This window comes from Hyperolius riggenbachi, chromosome 3 (assembly GCF_040937935.1).
Source record: "Hyperolius riggenbachi isolate aHypRig1 chromosome 3, aHypRig1.pri, whole genome shotgun sequence".
NCBI classification, from domain to species: domain Eukaryota; kingdom Metazoa; phylum Chordata; class Amphibia; order Anura; family Hyperoliidae; genus Hyperolius; species Hyperolius riggenbachi.
The window spans coordinates 97,319,962-97,337,355 of NC_090648.1; the positions used below are offsets into that span (position 1 = coordinate 97,319,962).

At 46.2% G+C, this 17,394-nt stretch overlaps 1 protein-coding gene across 1 annotated transcript in view; it reads left to right on the forward strand.

Moving 5' to 3' along the window:
* KAT6A (lysine acetyltransferase 6A) overlaps positions 1–17,394 on the forward strand; it is a 95,035-nt gene that overhangs the window by 65,614 nt on the left and 12,027 nt on the right. The window contains exons 10-15 of the mRNA XM_068274644.1: positions 5,099–5,240; positions 6,475–6,636; positions 12,144–12,237; positions 13,487–13,718; positions 13,822–14,020; positions 15,677–16,225. Of these exons, the coding sequence (XP_068130745.1) occupies positions 5,099–5,240; positions 6,475–6,636; positions 12,144–12,237; positions 13,487–13,718; positions 13,822–14,020; positions 15,677–16,225 (1,378 nt within the window). The remainder of the gene's footprint in view (positions 1–5,098; positions 5,241–6,474; positions 6,637–12,143; positions 12,238–13,486; positions 13,719–13,821; positions 14,021–15,676; positions 16,226–17,394) is intronic.

Below are 17,394 nucleotides of genomic sequence, written 5' to 3' on the forward strand. Positions count from 1 at the left end.
TAACAGTGACAGGTGGTGATAGGGGGTGATTGATGGGTAATTAGTGGGTGTTTAGAGGAGAGAATAGATGTAAACAATGGATTTGGGAGGTGATCTGATGTCGGATCTGCGGGCGATCTATTGGTGTGGGTGGGTGATCAGATTGCCCGCAAGGGGCAGGTTAGGGGCTGATTGTTGGGTGGCAGTGACAGGGGGTGATTGATGGATGATTGATGGGTGATTGACAGGTGATTGACAGGTTATCAGGGGGGATAGATGCATACAGTACACAGGGGGGGGGGGGGGGTCCTGGGGAGAATCTGAGGGGTGGGGGGGTGATCAGGAGGGGGCAGGGGGGGGGATAAAAAAAAAATTAGCGTTGACAGATAGTGACAGGGAGTGATTGATGGGTTATTAGGGGGGTGATTGGGTGCAAACAGGGGTCTGGGGGGTGGGCAGGGGGGGGTCTGAGGGGTGCTGTGGGCGATCAGTGGGCGGGGGGGGGCAGATCAGTGTGTTTGGGTGCAGACTAGGGTGGCTGCAGCCTGCCCTGGTGGTCCCTCGGACACTGGGACCACCAGAGCAGGAGGCAGCCTGTATAATACACTTTGTATACATTACAAAGTGTATTATACACTTTGTAGCGGCGATCGCGGGGTTAACATCCCGCCGGCGCTTCCGTATGGCCGGCGGGATGTTACGGCGGGTGGGCGGAGCCAGTTGCCGGGGGAAGCGCGCGTCATCAATGACGCGATCGCTCCCCCGGCGTAGCAAAAGGACGCACCGCCTTAAGGCGTATTGCGGTCCTTAGGGGATCCACTTTGCCGCCGCCCATGGGCTGTGGGCGGTCGGCAAGTGGTTAAGTATTGGGAAGGGGAATTTAGGATTAGGCATCAGGAAGGGCGGGTTTCCGGGTTAGGCGTCAAAGGAGGGAGGGGGTTAGGTATGGGATGGGGGAAGGATGCTGTTTGAAAGTAGGGTTGGGTTTTAGTTGTAGTAAAATGTTGGTAACATTTACCTTTATCTTCATTACCACTGTCAATATTTTTTCATTTCCAATTAGCGCCCAACTTTATTTATCGTTTATACTTCTGTTGGCTTCACGCTCCTATTTTACGCTCCTATTTTATGCAATCGACTGTGCCCTGTAGTTGTCCAGGATTTCATACACTTACACCGGCATTTGTGTGTCCTTAAGCAACTACACATGAAGACTGGAGGAGTGGAGCTGCAGCCCCTAGTAACTATTCAGGCTTTATGCTCCTAAATAAAATGAAAGCTAAGTATTCTGCAGCACCACATACATGTGTAAATATAGCTCTTTATAAAGTTAAAATAGAGAGGTAGCCACATGGCTACCACTATTTTAACTTAATAAAGAGCTATATTTACTTATGCGGTGCTGCAGAACCCTTAGCTTTCACGATTTCCAGACCCTGTCTGGTTAAAGGGTCCGTTCTGCTGAAGCAACATTTTATCTCCATTTGAGTGCTGGTCTGCTTTACTTTAAATGAATAAAATGTAGGCTTTTGTATGCTGATTGTTGTCAACGTTATCTCATTATGGCTTACTCTGCAACTTGTGTTAGAATGGCCAGTGGATGAGCAGGTGATGTGAATTTTATAGATGGATGGATAGATATATAGATCTAGATATATATCTAGATCTATATCTATCTATCTATCATACATGTCAAACTCCGGCCCACAGGGCCAAATCTGGCTCTCAGAGCCATTAAAGGGAACTTAAACTGAGAGGGATGTGGATTTTTCCTTTAAAACAATGCCAGTTGCCTGACAGCCCTGCTGTCGGTAGTAGCTGTATCACACACCTGAAACCAGCATGCAGCTAATCCAGTCTGACTTCAGTCAGAGCACCTGATCTGCATGCTTGTTCAGGGGCTGTGGCTAAAAGTATTAGAGACACAAGTTCAGCAGGAGAGTCGGGCAACTGACATTATTTTAAATGGAAAAATCCATATCCTTCTCAGTTTAGGTTCCCTTTAAATTTTGCCCTCAAGCGATTTTCCCACTTTGCATTATGTTTGGCCCACTCTAGACCACCGGGGAAGCTATATTGAAGGTGAAGTCCTAGAACACCAGGGAAACCATATGGGTGAGGTGGGGAAAGCACTAAACACTAGAGCGGTAAAGCGTAGGGTGGTGGCCACTAGACACCAGGGAACTGTATAGGGGAGGGAAGAGACACCAGGGAACTTTATAAGGGATGAAGCTGGCCAGTAGATATTGAGGTTGGCATGTGACTTGGTCCCAGTGTTACATTTCGGACCACTTTTTGAGTCTCACACTTCAGCAGCTGTGTCTGTCCCCTCCACCCAGAACGCTGCATGTGTGGCCCTGCGCCGCACAACTTGTCTATTGCACTCCTGCGGCTGGGAGCATCCTGTGGTTGTGCAGTTTGTAAAAATTGCAACTGCGCACGAGCTGAATGTTCCTGTCCGTCTGAGTGCACTGCTGTCTAACTCGGCCAGCTTTCAAGGGGCACAGCTGCTAAAGGGATCAGAGTGGAACGACAGCGAGCGGCCAGGATGATGACAGGGGTCTGTAAAACTGCCCCAGGTAAGTTAAACTGGTTTCTTTATTGTCACTTTAGGTTCCCTTTAAAGGTGAGGCGTTTGGAAGCAAGGCATGCAAACAAACGCAAGGATCTGAGTGACTTTGACAAGTGCCCTATTGTTTTGGCTAAGGATGACTGGTGAACCGGTGATGGTGTCATGGGTGCCCAAGGCTCATTAAGTGCTGGGTGTGAAGACTATCCTGTATGATCCAATGTCAAAGAGAAGTTTAGTATGAATTGCTTAGAGGTGTCAGAACACAGTGCATCAGATTGATGTCTATGGGGCTGTGTATGCACAGTCAGTCAGTGCTAGTTCTGACCCTTGGCCTTCCCTGAAAGCTTCTGCAATGGGTGTGTGACAATCAGGACTGGACCATGGAGTAATGCAAGAAGGTGGTCTGATTTGAACGGTGATAACTTTCTTAGATCTTACTCTGACCGAACATCTGTAGGATGTGCTGGAAATGAAGTTCCACTTTCCAACTTTAAAGGATCCGCTGCTAGAGTCTTGAGTACCATATAGTTCACGACCCCTCCAGAGGTCTTGTGGAGTCCACACCTCTGCAGGCCAAAGCTGTTTTGGAGACACAATCGGAACCTGGACATTAGACCGTTTTTTTATGTTTTGGTTTATGCATGTTTAATCAGGAAGGTCGGGAAGTATTGAGACTGCTGTCATGTAGAGAAGCCATGCGAGCAAATGCGGAAATTAGACAATAGACAAGTGATGGAGAACAAACATGCAGAACGTCTCCATGCTTTCCCTCTAACTCTTTCTTGTGCAAAGCAGCAGATGGTACTAATAAAGTGGCCAACACAACCGTACACATTTTTTTCTGGACAATGGAATTAATTGTCAGTCATCAAATTAATGACATTTCTTCACACAGTATGGATTCTGGTTCTTGCCTGATTTTATTTAAAGGGGGTCAGAACTTCAAATACAAAACTCTTCCACCTCTTGCTAGGTACAAGAGTAAGTAGTTGGTGTAAAATAGTTTCCCCTAAACAATTTTATTTATAAATAGATACATTTTATACATTGTGTGTAGAGACTACTCATTGGAAATGGCCCTGAACTGTGCTGCTTTCTTGATACTGCTGTCAGTCACGGTGACATTAGCTGTATCAGGCCAGCAGAAAACCGCTCAGTTCAGGACCATCTCACTTTGAGGAGGTGGCAGGGAGGAATTGCATTTAAAGTTAACCTCCGGACTAAAAATCGACTCGGCAGCACTGAAAAGGCCTGGTGTTTCTTTAACAGTTTCACAGCATCAGAACTTTGTTTCTCTTATCCAAACCTCATTTTTAGCTGCACAGAAGAAAACTGCCCGGGCTTTTTTTCCCCTGATGCTGTGCAAAGCATGATGGGATTTCTGATGTTTTTGCTCTCGTTCTGCTGTTTTGGTGCAATTTTTTTTATTTTTTTTTACATTTTGAATTTGACATTTGAAGCCTAGTGTGTGCAGCTGGGAGGGGTAATCAGGACACAGGACAGTTGGAACTGTGTCTCCTGCTCCTTGTTACCTCCTTTCAACCAAAAAGATGGGTGCCCCAATGACAAAGATGGCAGCCCCCATGAATCACAAACATTTGCCTGTTATTTTAAAACAGGGTGGGTAAAAATTATATTACCTATCTATTCTAATTAACATAACTAATGTAACTTAATGACAGTATGTTTAGGCTGAAGTTCCCCTTTAACCAGAGACTGGCTTCCTATAATTTGGCACCTGCATCTCTAATAGAGGCACTGCAGGGACACAATTGGTGTATAAATGTATCTATTTAAAAATCAAATTGTTTAGGGAAGCTATCGAACCCGAACTACTCTTGTACTTAGTAATGGGTACAAGATTTTGTATTTGCAGTTCCAACGCCCTGTAACCGTTGCAGTTGTCACTGCAGAATTAACTGGTTGTTTTGCAGAGTGTCATTTCCTACATTTGGTTCTTCTGTTGGCAGCTGAGGTACACTTTGTATTGCATAGAGTTGCACATGTGAAATAACGAAGGGTGCCATCCTTGTTAATGGCTCATTAAAGTGCATCTGAACTCATGCACTGGATGCAAGGAAAACAGAGAAATGCACCCTGTGTGTTTTCAGAGAGAGAAGAGTCTTGTCCGATTCCCCCTCTTCTACAAGCAATCTAACGTGTAATTTGAGTGCTCAGATGTGTCTGCACAGAAATTCAGCAGTCCTTGGCAGACACAGCTAATATGTGTAAACAGGATTTTAACCCTTTGTCTGCTTACATGAAAGCAGACAGTAGACAGGCTGCAGATTTATTGTAGGAGTTCTATAAGCTGTAACAAAAGAAATCTTTTTCTTAAAAGGCTATTATGCTGTTGCGTATCTTTTAGAGTAGAGAGTAAGTTCTTAGTTCAGGTCCACTTTAACTGTCCAGTGCTTGCAGTAGTTGGCATCTTTATGCTGTGTGGACTGTTGTTGCTCCGTTGAATGTTGAGTGGGGTGAAGCGACACCGTGCACCTAATTTCAGCTTGTAAAGTTCATTTTTTTCTTTTCTCTCACTTCCCTCAGACTTCCGAAGTTGTACCTATGTGAATTCTGTCTCCGTTACATGAAAAGTCAAACCATGTTACAGCAGCACATGAAAAAATGCGGCTGGTTCCACCCACCTGCCAATGAAATATACCGCAAGGACAACCTGTCTGTCTTTGAGGTGAGTAGCAGTGCGCAGCATGCCATTTTTTTCTTGCAGAACATTTAGGTCCATTTTGGAGAGTTCTCAGAGTTCATAATCCAGTTGTGTTTGTTTGTTTTTCAATGACATTGGGCTTCTAATATATGCTGATTTGCTCTGTCCTAGTGTGTCCTGTACTCTCACATATACGCACAGCATGTTTACTGAGTATCTGCTTATTCTGTTCTTGTTCCTGTTTATGTACCTAAAAGGGGTCATAGCGGATCCATCAGAGCTCCTTTGCATGCATTAGCCAGAGAAGCCTTTTTTATATGCTCTGCAGAATATTTCATGAAAGTAAAAGATGGCTTTGAGGGGTCATAGCTGAGGTATGTAGCTGTGTTGCTGGATCTGATATGATTCCATACAGGCAAGTCTCTAATCTTATGTGGACAGCTTACCCCCACTTAGCTAGGCCACACCCTACTTTTTACTTTTAAAGAGACACTGTAACATCAAAAAGTTCCCCTGGGGGGGCACTCACCTCAGGAGGGGGAAGCCTCAGGCTCCCAATGAGGCTTCCCACGCCGTCCTCTGTCCCACGGGGGTCTCACTACAGCCCTCCGAACAGCAGCCCGACAGATCCGACAGCTTGTTCAATATTTACCCTTCCAGGCTCCAGCAAGGGCGCTGTTGCAGCTTTCGGCTCCGAACTAGACGGAAATACCCAATCTCAGTCGGGTCCGCTCTACTGCGCAGGCGCCGGAGACTTGCGCCTGCGCAGTAGAGCAGACCCGACGGTGATTGGGTATTTCCGCCTATTTCAGAACCGAGAGCTGCAACAGCGCCCCCGCTGAAGCCTGGAAGGGTAAATATTTACATCACCGCTGTTCGGAGGACTGCAGCGAGACCCCTGAGGGACGGAGGATGGCGTGGGAAGCCTCACTGGGACCCTGAGTACCCCCCAGGGGAACTTTTTGATGTTACAGGTTTTCTTTAAGTAGACTTTGAAGCCAAGCTGTGTCAAAAAAGTGCTTAAAGGAAACCCAAAGTAGAAAATGCCCATTTACCTACCTGGGGATTCTTCCGACCCCCTGAAGTCTTCCTAGTACCTCGTCATCATCCCAACCTCTGCTGTTCATCCAGTGTCCCCCTCAAACTCTGGATGCGTGGCCCCATGCCGCAGGCTTCCTCCAATCCGCTGCCATAGCCAATTGTAGTCAGTTATACTAAATATTCAAAGCTAATTATTTAACCTGGTATCTCCTTTCAGGTGGATGGAAAGGTCAGCACAATCTACTGCCAAAACCTCTGCCTTCTGGCCAAGCTCTTCCTGGACCACAAGACTCTGTATTATGACGTGGAACCCTTCCTCTTCTACGTGTTGACACAGAATGACGCTAAAGGTTGTCATCTGGTTGGCTATTTCTCCAAGGTTAGTCTCTTTACACCTGTCCTTGTTTACCGGGAAAGAGCACCTCTGATTTCATGCTTTCTCTTACACAGGCTGCACAATACTTTCTTTTCTAGCCAATTCCTCTTGCAGCAATAGGCAGTTGTAACAGTGCGCTAGTGTCACAGTGACCTTCTCAAAAATATATCTGTGTCATCTATTGTGCTGCAAACGCCATCTGCCACTGTTATTCTGTGTTCTAGGGGACTTTGCAGGACTTGGATTGCTGTGCTGATGATTCTGGCCAAAGTGTGTGTACACACTGTAGTGCTTGGAGATATTCTATATTTAGGAGACTTGTATGAGGTCTTGGCTCTGGGATACATCTTGACCAGATGATTAGCAAGAGCACAGAACTTAAAGTGAACCTAAACCCAAATAAAAAAAAGTTTCACTTACCTGGGGCTACTACCAGCCCCCTGCAGCCGCCCTGTGCCTGCGCCGTCTCTGTATGATTATCTGGTCCCCCGTCGCGGCAAAGTTTCGTTTAACGACTGGCGAGTCGATGGCCAGCGCATCCTAGCTCATGTTGCAATCGCCAGAGCGTACTGTGCAGGCGCAGTAGGAGATTTTATCCTACTGCACCTGGGCAGTATGCTCCCGGCGACGTGAGCGAGGACGTGCGTGGCCATAGACTAGCCAGTCGCTCAAAAACGAAACTTAGCCACGCCGGGGGACCGGATGATTGTACGGAGACGGCGCAGGCTTATGGCGGCTGCAAGGGGCTGGTAGAAGTCCCAGGTAAGTGAAACGTTTCATTTGGTTTTAGGTTTACTTTAAGAAATACAATTGTGTGTTTTGTGGCTGTGGAAAGGCGCAAGGAACAACAATTTCAGGAATTACTGCTGCATGGATTTGGTAGTTCTCACCAGAGCCAATGCTCAGGGCAGTCTACTGCTGCTTGAGATGCCATTTTCAGCTGTTTGTGATAAAATTATGTCAAGTTCTTAGTGCTTGTTAAAGTGTAACATAGATGTAATGCATAAGCATTTATACCTATCTGGGGCTTCCTCCAGACGCATACATATGAACGGGCCGCCGGGAGACTTGGGAGCAGGAGACAGCCGGTATATGGCTTATCCTGCTGCTGCACAAGTTCCCGGAAGCATTAAATACTGTTTTCCCTCGAGGTCCATGAGGATAGTGGGGAATGATGTAATTCGGCTTCCAGCTATTGCTGTAGGCCGAAGTAGTGCTTAAAAAAGCAACTTCAGGTCCGTCTTTTGACGGCGCCGAAGTTACTTCCGCCAAATCAATTCCTATTACAACCCATGGTGGCTCCAGCTGCGCCCAAATCTCCTGCAGCCACCTGCAGATCCTGGGCTCCCTTGCCGGCCTCACGGGACACTCTGTTCCTCTGCTATCTGGCCCAATAAAGTCCCTGACTGGGCAAGTTGGGGCTCAATTGCGCATGCATGGTCCAGGCCGCGTGGCGCATGCCACCTATAAGCCTTAACTAAGTGTGCAGGTGCAGAACACTGCCGTTTAAAGGAGCACACAGAGCCACGCATTCTCAGTAGTCCCCGACTATCGGGGTGGACAGTGGAGGAACAGAGCAGCCCAGGAAGACGGCGAGGGAGCAGCATGTGTCTGATATATATCCTCGAGCTTACAGGGGATAGAGCCGCAACAGTGGGCACAGCACCGGCTCTTGTTAGATGCCACCGTGCAGCATTATAGTCTTAAGGGACACCAGATTGAATTAATTAGGTTAATTGTAGGCCAGTCCGCTAATATGTTCTAAAATAAGCTTGTGCCTTTTGCTGCTTTGCTCTCTGTTAATGCAGATCCACAGTTTCTATGGAGAGCTTTGCACACCAGCTGGGAATGTGTGATCTCTGATAACAATTCACACATGGAGCTGGGCTCTGCTGAAACATGTACAACAATACTGGCAGTTTAACGATGGAGTAGCAAGAATGTGAACATACAGCAAAACTGTATTGTAATAATCAAACGGATGTGCTAATAGAAACTTGACATTTCAGGCAGCTTTTTATAAAGCACAACTAGAGAGAAGCAGTTTACCATATATAGGCACCAAATAATAATCTAGTAACCAAAACATGCCATTAGCTTTCCAACACAGAAGTACCTGGAGCACCTCAAAACTTGGGACAGTGCTAAGCTATTCTACATCCTGTCCAAAAATGAGGTGAGGGAGCAGGTGGACCTTCTGAAGGTAAATAAGGACTTGCATACAAGAGGTCCAAGTGTTCCGGGTTGCCAGGCAACATATCTAGTGCTGAAGGTTGTATGCCAACTTGTCTGCATGCCTGCATTTATAGGACAACTGTAGTGAGAGGGGATATGGAGGCCTGGCTGTCCTGCTAATCCTCCGTCACCAATACTTTTCACTATACACCCTGAACAAGCATGCAGCAGATCAGGCGTTTCTGACATTTTTGTCACATCTGACAAGATTAGCTGCATGTTTGTTTCTGGTGTTATTTAGACACTACTGCAGCCAAATAGATCAGCTGGGCTGCCAGGCAACTGGTATTGTTAAAAGAAAGAAATATGGCAGCCTCCATATACTTCGCGCTGCAGGTGTCTTTTAATATCTAGGGTCAGTTAATTAAATAGTAGTATATACTAAATATAGAAAATGTGGTGCTCTGCAAATACTTCCACTTTCCTGTGGGCTACATCTTTTCACCAGACACTAGTCTCTCATTTATAGGCTTACTTTATTTTTCATGATGGAGAAAGACTGGACCCAGCTCTTACAGGCCAAATAGATTCTAGCCATCGCTAATGTGATATTTTAAATACATTACACATTAGATTTGATAAAAATTGATAGGAAACGGAAACCTCATCTATAAATGTTTGATCTCTCTACTAAAGGACAAGTATAGCAAAGTAAGCAGTTAAAATCTGACAGAACCGACGGGTTTTTTGGACTAGCCCATCTCCTCATGGGGGATTCTCAGGGTTTTCTTTATTTTCAAAAGCATTTTCTGAACGGCTGTTTAACTGCTAAAATAGTAAGATACCTGCCAGCCTCCCTACTCACTTGCACGTTATTTTGGCAATTAGACTTAGAAACTGCTGTCCAGGAAATGCTTTTGAAAACAAAGAAAACCCAGACAATCCCTCATGAGAAGATGGACTAGTCCAAAACCTGTTGGTTCTGTCAGATTTTAACTGCTTACTTTTTTTTTGCGCTGTAGTGGTCTTTTATTGAAGGTTTAGTGGGTTCTGATACTGAATGGGGCAAACAGGTAAACTTTAAAGAGAACCTAAAGTCAACCAAAAAAAATGAGATGAACTCACCTGGGGCTTCCCTCAGCCCCCTGCAGACGATCGGTGCCCTCGCAGCCCCGCTCCGATGGCCCAGGACCCGCCGGCGCACACTTCTGGTTTGGCCGTCACCGGCCGACAGACATGGGAACGCAAGTGATTGTTCGCGTTCCCAGCCTGTATATCGCCCCCTATGCTGCTATTGCAGCCTCCTGGCTGGGAACGCGAACAATCACTCGCGTTCCCATGCCTGTCGGCCGGTGACGGCCAAACCGGAAGTGTTCACCGGCGGGTCCTGGGCCATCGGAGCGGGGCTGCGAGGGCACCGATCGTCTGCAGGGGGCTTCCCTCAGCCCCAGGTGAGTTCATCTCATTTTTTTGGTTGCCTTTAGGTTCACTTTAATACCAGGTAGATACGAATTGTTGTTTTTCGGCTCTAATAGGCTCTAATAGTTTTAAGGCTCCTTTAATCCCTCTTTTGACTGGAGGAAAACCTAGCTTTTCCTTTGTTGGCCTAAAACCTGTATGCAAGTTCTGCCTTTCTTGGTGTAAAATCAAATTGGAGCATTTGACTACTGTGACATGTTGAAGACTCCTTTTTGTTATGCTGTTTCATCTACAGTATAATGCCAGCTGGGTTATGTTCAGTTCAGAATGACTCGTGTTTTCTTGCTTTAGTTGATGTGTGGCCAGGCTGACGACACGCACTTGAAATGTAACATACAGAGAGAGACTAGCAGCGCCTGGGATTTTGCCCTCCCTAATCATGGAAAAACAATACATAGAGTTCCCTTTATAGCCACAAGAGGGCAAATGCATTCCTGAGAGTATGAATTACCATTGCTCTTTCTGTGGAAATTCTGAGACACTGATGCAGACAGAGAGCTTGTCTCTCCATAAGGTGTCCGTGTGCATTTTGCTAAAATTTCCAGGGCATTAACCACTTCCGGATTCTCGGTGCGTATATGTACGCCCCTGAATCCTGAAGTGTATTCCATGGATACGAGCGGCCGTTCCATGTCAGTTCACGGAGGGTGTCTCCGTGAACACCCTGCGAGCCGATCGGCGTCTCGCAGGGTAAATGTAAACACACGGGGAAGATCTTCCCCGGTGTTTACATGTATACGGCGCTGCTGCGCAGCAGCGCCGTAGAGGAAATCGGCGATCCCCGGCCTCTGATTGGCCGGGGATCGCCGGCATCTGATAGGCTAAAGCCTATCCCATCAGGCGCAGGATGGAAATCCGTCCTGCGCCACTCACAGGGGGAGGGAGAGGGAGGGAAGGGGAAGGAGGCCAGGAAGCGCTGCGGAGGGGGGCTTTGAAGAGCCCCCCCCCCCCCCCCCGCAAGCGCAAGCAGCCGGCGGCGATCAGACCCCCCCAGCAGGACATCCCCCTAGTGGGGAAAAAAGGGGGGAAGTCTGATCGGCCTGGCTGCTATCTGATCGGTGCTGCGGGCTGGAGAGCCCCCGCAGCACCGATCAGCAAAACATAGCGTGGTACAGAAGTGGTTAAAGTAGTTTGTGTTTTATTTTATTATTTTTTTTAGATTACTTACCCTAAGGTAGTGTTGTACAATGGGAGGAACTTGCACGCTGCTTCTTGTGAGAGGTTTTTTGTTTTCGCTTGTAACTTTTAATAATGTGGTCTTAGATCGCTACTTTATAGATGAGGGTAAAAAGCGGGGGTAATCCTCTTTACCTCTGCAGATCCGAGTCAGTGCAGGAACTGGGCGACTCCAAACCAGCAGAAATAAAGAAGTGGGGTTCTGTACAATGTCCCGTAGAAAATGCAAGTCTTTATTGAATCAGATAAAACCAATAGCAACAAGTATCTGACATTTTTCAGGCTCACAACGATCCTTAATCATATCACCTTGAAGTGAGATGCTGTGGTTTCCCATGATGCATCACTTTAGAATATGCAATTCCTCTTTATGCCCCTGAAAATTCTAGATGTGCACCCAGGCTTTCAAGGGCATGAGATGATTTGCATATTTGGGAGCGATGCATCATGGTAAACCACAGCTGCTCACTTCAGGCTGAACTATTGCAAATAGCTTCTGTTTTAGGAAGGCAAAGTTACATGTATGATGTATCTATTTTATTCAGATTCTTGTTTTGATCAATCGGCTTGTTGTCTTCAGCACTCAAGCTTGTAAAGTAACATCTGAACTGAATGATTTTGTATGTGTGGGTTTTTTTCTTTACTGTAATGCAGTGCCTTGTTTTTTTCTTTGTCCTTAGGAGAAGCATTGCCAACAGAAATACAATGTGTCGTGCATCATGATCCTTCCTCAGTACCAGAGAAAAGGATACGGCCGCTTTCTCATAGACTTCAGTAAGGAGAAGACACTGGCTGGGATGGGGGTGGGATAACATTTGGGTCCTTCCTGCTCTGGTTTTACAAACCCCATCTTAAGTTTATTCTTTCTATTCTCCAGTTAACATAGTGCTGGTTCTGTTTAACCACTTAAGGACCATCGGTTTACACCTCCCTAGTCACCAGGCTATTTTTCACAATTTAGGCCACTGCAGCTTTAAGGGCTCGCTGCAGGGTCGTACAACTCAGCACACAAGTGAGAGCGGTCATTAAAACAGCTGCGACTCATCAAGGTATGGGCTCCACAAGACCTCAGAAGGTGCTCTGTTATGTCTGACACCAAGGTGTGAGGTGGGGCTTCCAAGAATCGCCCTGCTTTTTTCACATATCCTGTAGATATTCAATCCAATTGAGATCTAGGGATATTGGAGGCCAAATAAAGTGTGTTTTCATTAGACCAGGTTACCGTCTGCTGCTCTATGGTTGAGGCCTGATTTGGCGTTTGGCAGAGGTCAGCATGGACACTTTGGTCTACTGCTGTGTCCCCATATGCAGCAACTCTGTGTCCTGACACCTTCCTCTCATGGCCAGCAAGTCATTTTTTTCAGCAATTTGTGCTGCAGTAGCTCTTCTGTAGGCTCAGACCAGGCAGACTATTCTTTACTTCCCATGGAAATCCGTGAGCCTGGAGCACCCAAGATTCTGTTGTCCTTTAGACCAATTTTGTTAGGCGCTAACCACTACATACTGGGAAACCAAAGTAAAAAATGTCTATTTTGGAGATGCTTCTTCTCAGTTATGTAAGCATCAAAATTACACGCTTTTCAAAGTCTCTCAAATTGTTACACTTGTCTGGTTTCCCTGCTTTTAGTGCATCACCTTCAAGAAGTGAGGAGTTTTGTTTTTTTTCTTCTCTCTGACATATCTTACCCTTGGCTGACAACACTGTGGCGAGATGATTCATTTGCTTGTAGTTGTACATCTAAAATGTAGTTCTATATAGACCTAACGTAGAAACTTACAAAAGTGCTTGGAAAGCTTGCTTTTTCAGCCTGGTAAGTTTTCCAGTAAAGTAGCATCATTCTAACTACAAAGTGTTTCCTTTAATGGCTAGCATGGTCCTGTTCTCTATGAATAAGTCATACCACTGACGCCATCTGTTTTGTCCTGATAGATGGTCCTGGCAGAGGACTCAGAGTGACCCATTACTGGCACAGCTTTAGTTTATTGTTTTTGGCACAGACCTCACTTCTGTCTGTTTATTTAGGTTATCTCTTGTCAAAGCGCGAAGGTCAGGCTGGGTCTCCAGAAAAGCCACTCTCAGATCTAGGCCGCCTGTCTTACATGGCTTACTGGAAGAGCGTAGTGTTGGAATGTCTGCACCACAACCGGGACCACCAGCTGAGCATCAAGAAACTTACCAAACTGACCGGTATTTGCCCCCAGGACATCGCTGCCACACTACATCAGCTGCACATGCTGGAGCTGCGAGGGGACCGGTACTGTCCATTCATATCTATGCACGCTTTCCCCCTGTCTGTGGTACCCAGGAATTTTCTCGCTAACTTAACCTTTTTGTCATCCTATTATGTTTGTGCTTAGGATTGTGCTGGTGCGGCGAGAAAAGCAAATAGAGACGCATATGAGCCGCCTGCAGGCCCGACCACGGCAGGTAGAGGTGGACCCTGAAGCGCTAAGATGGACCCCAGTCATTGTTACCAACACGGTGGTGTCTGATGATGAAGTAGAGTCTGAGGAGGAGGAAGAGGAGGCAGAAGGGCAACCACTCAAGGAACACAATGTAAGTTGTACTAGCAGGCTAGGGAAGATGAGGCATGCTTTAATGTTCATGCACATCTTGGACCATAAAAGGGTAAATCACGTTGTGCTGTATGTATTATATTTTTCGTTCTTAAAACCAAATTAAAGGAGGAGATAAGCTCAGCAATGCCTTGTATGATTTACTAGCCAACACTTTTTTAATCTCTATCTTGTAGCATAGATGCTGCCTTGTCCCTTTCCAGGTGCCTGTTCTTATCAGAGCAAGGACTGCAGCTCTTCTACTGCTGCCAGCCATTCACAGGTTATAGTATTGACTTGTTCAGCACTGCCCTGCATGTCTTCAAGCGCTGTTATCTTCCTTAGTGTAGGCCAGGCTTTGTCAACCAGGGTTCCTTGAGTACTTTGCTGGGGTTTCTTGGCATTTTTACCCATCATGGGGGGGGGGGGGGGGGGGGGTAAAAGAGCGAATTATAATAGGGGGTACTGTAAAAATAAGCTCTAAATTGTACTAAATGAGAGGCGCTTTAATAGGGGGGTAGTGAAATAAACAGCCTCACCTAATTTTAAAGACCATTCCTCCTGCAAAATAAATGCAGGGGTTCCTCGAGATCAAAATATTATTTGCAGGGGTTCCTTGAGATCCAAAAGTTATGTGCAGGGTTCTTCCAGGGTAAAATGGTTGAGAAAGGCTGGTGTAGGCTATCCACAGGTTCCTCCCCTCTCAGGCTCCTCTCATTCATGTTGCTGCTAGGACTGGTCCCATCTCTCAGCCAATAATGATACATAGTTTTTTTGTTTGTTTTTAGTTCATTCAATGTATCTGCTTCTACTTAGGTTATGCAAGTAAATACATTGTGTATCTGTTGTGTAATTACCTATAAATACCTAAATACCCTCGTTCCCTGAAAATAAGACCTCATCAGTACAGAATCTTACCTTCAAATCCAGGGAAAGCACAATACAAAGCACAAGAAATGTTCTACTAAGACACACTTACTGCTGGAAATATAAGACATCCCCTGAAAATAAGCCCTAGCACATCTTTTGGAGCAAAAATTAATGACACTGTCTTCTTTTGGGGGGTAACACGTCACCTATTATTTGTCTTTTACAGGCAGAATTATGGGAGTGTTTGCGTTTTGTTCTTGTTTTTTGAGTACAGTATTTGGCCTTTTTTGTTTCTAGGCTTTACCACAAATGTGCTGCCATTTGCATGCAGGCAGGCAGTATTGGGGTACATGCCTGCAGCTTACTGTCAAAGTTGTAAAAAGGTCACCACTTGCCTGCAACTTCTGAACAATTTATATTTTACTATTTCATTTTAAGTACGTACTTATTTGTGACTTCCTTTGTGAATGGAGAGTAGCACGCTGGAAGATGCTGGAAGCATGTTTTCCTGGTATAATGCGCCTTCTTTAAGTGCGGTTATATCCCTACAGACAGACAACACATTGGTCATATAACTCATTTGTAAAGCAGCGATAATAATAAAAACACTGGTTATGTGTTTCCAGTGGACCCTATTAATGTTGACCTTGAACTTATGAGTCACCCTGGTTATTTGAGTCACTATGCTCTCAAGTAACATAGCCTGGAGTATTTTGTTTGTTTTTTTTAACTTGCTTGTGGAGTCCTTATCGGTGTGAGAACTCACAACCCATTTGTCCCTTTACAGCAGCCGGTGTTGAGAAGCATGTCTCTGGAATATAAGGAGAGAGACTCTTGCCCTGTATTGGAGAAGGAGAAAAGTCCGCCACCACGTCCTCTCAGCCCACCATCACCAGCACCTTGCTTTCCAAGCCCACGCAATTTCCAGGACTTGCTGCGGGACGGCCTACTCCGCACCAACCCTGCATCAAGCAGGGGTCGTAGAGGGAGACGAGGGCGACGTGGTCGGGCACCTTGTGCTACTTCCAACAGAAGCGCCGACCTACTGCGGTTACTAGCCAGAGAACCCCCAGTGCCTCCGAGGCGAAATGGTGAACGAGGTCGTCCTAATTCTCGAAGGGGTAGGCTGAAGAGGCTGGCTGACTCTATCCTGAGAAGAGACTTCCTGGAGCATCAGGAAAGGCTCTCCAAACGGTTTGAGAATGAGCGCGCTCAGATGAGACAGTTTAGTGAGAGCAGCGAGGAGGAAGAGGGCGATGAGGATGATGAGGAAGATGATCACAGTCTACGCTCTGAGTCCCCACCAATACTTACCAAACCCACACTCAAACGCAAGGTAAGGCAAACACATTCACTTCTGAGTCCCTCCCTTAACCTCCCTGGCGGTACGCAGTTTCAGTGGCTGCGTCTGTGGGAGGGTATTTTTTTTTTTTTTTTTTAAATAAAAAAGTCTGTTTTAGCTAGCATTAGGCTAGCTATGTCCCCCAAGCCCTGCCGCACTTCTCTGATCCCCCTTCCCCCCCGGATCACTGCTGGCAATACTTACCCCTCCGCGATCCCGCAAGAGACGCAAGTTCACCAATCAGCTTGATCAGACATGACGTCATGCGCAGTCATGATCCTCCCCATAGTGAAGCCTGGAGCTGATTGGGAGGCTGCGCCATCGCGGGATCCCTGGGGGGTACGTATTACGGCAGCGATCGGTCGGGACCGGAGGGACTTGGGGCACATAGTTAGCTATTCAAGTGCTAGCTTAAGGTCATACAACAGATTTTATTAAAAAGAAATCGTCCCGAGGCCATGTGATCTCCTGCAGCAGCTTACCGCCAGGGAGGGTAACTATCAAGCAACTTCTACATATCTGAGTCAAAAAGGACACATACACACCAACTTGAAGGTTTTCCAGCATGCCCAGTCATACATTCAAACAGTTAACGGTCTGAAATTAACCACTTCAGGACTTCCGTAGGTTAAAACTACTTGTGGCTGCATTAAGCCTGATGCGGTATAGTTTTAATGCTGGTGGCTCCTGTGTCTAAAAGACAGTTGAGTTCTGTGCGTCGGTCAGGAGCGGTTTTCATTGGCTCCTGATCCCTGTGAGCCAATCACAGTCATCAGGAAGTACTGAAATGAAAAAAAGGCTCTAGTCCTAAAAGGGGCCGTAGCCTTTGGTCCCAAATGAGTCGGTAGATTGTTGATCAAGCAGGCATGTTGGGGGCAATTTATGACATGGCAGCTTCGAACACAGCAATCGTATTGGCTGGGAAAATCAACCCATGGTTGGCCAGCCATAGGTAACACTGGTTGTGGTATTAGAGATAGAAGTAGCCAGTAGCTCACACTTGTTCGTTCACATTCTCTCACTCTGTGACTTGGTTCAACCAAATATAGCTGCAAGGATATGGATTACCTTGCTCTACCAGAATGATCACAAATGCTCATCTCAGAGAGAGAGAGAGAATGAAATAAAGTAGCTGCTGAGTTTTATGTGTCTGTAGTGCTGAT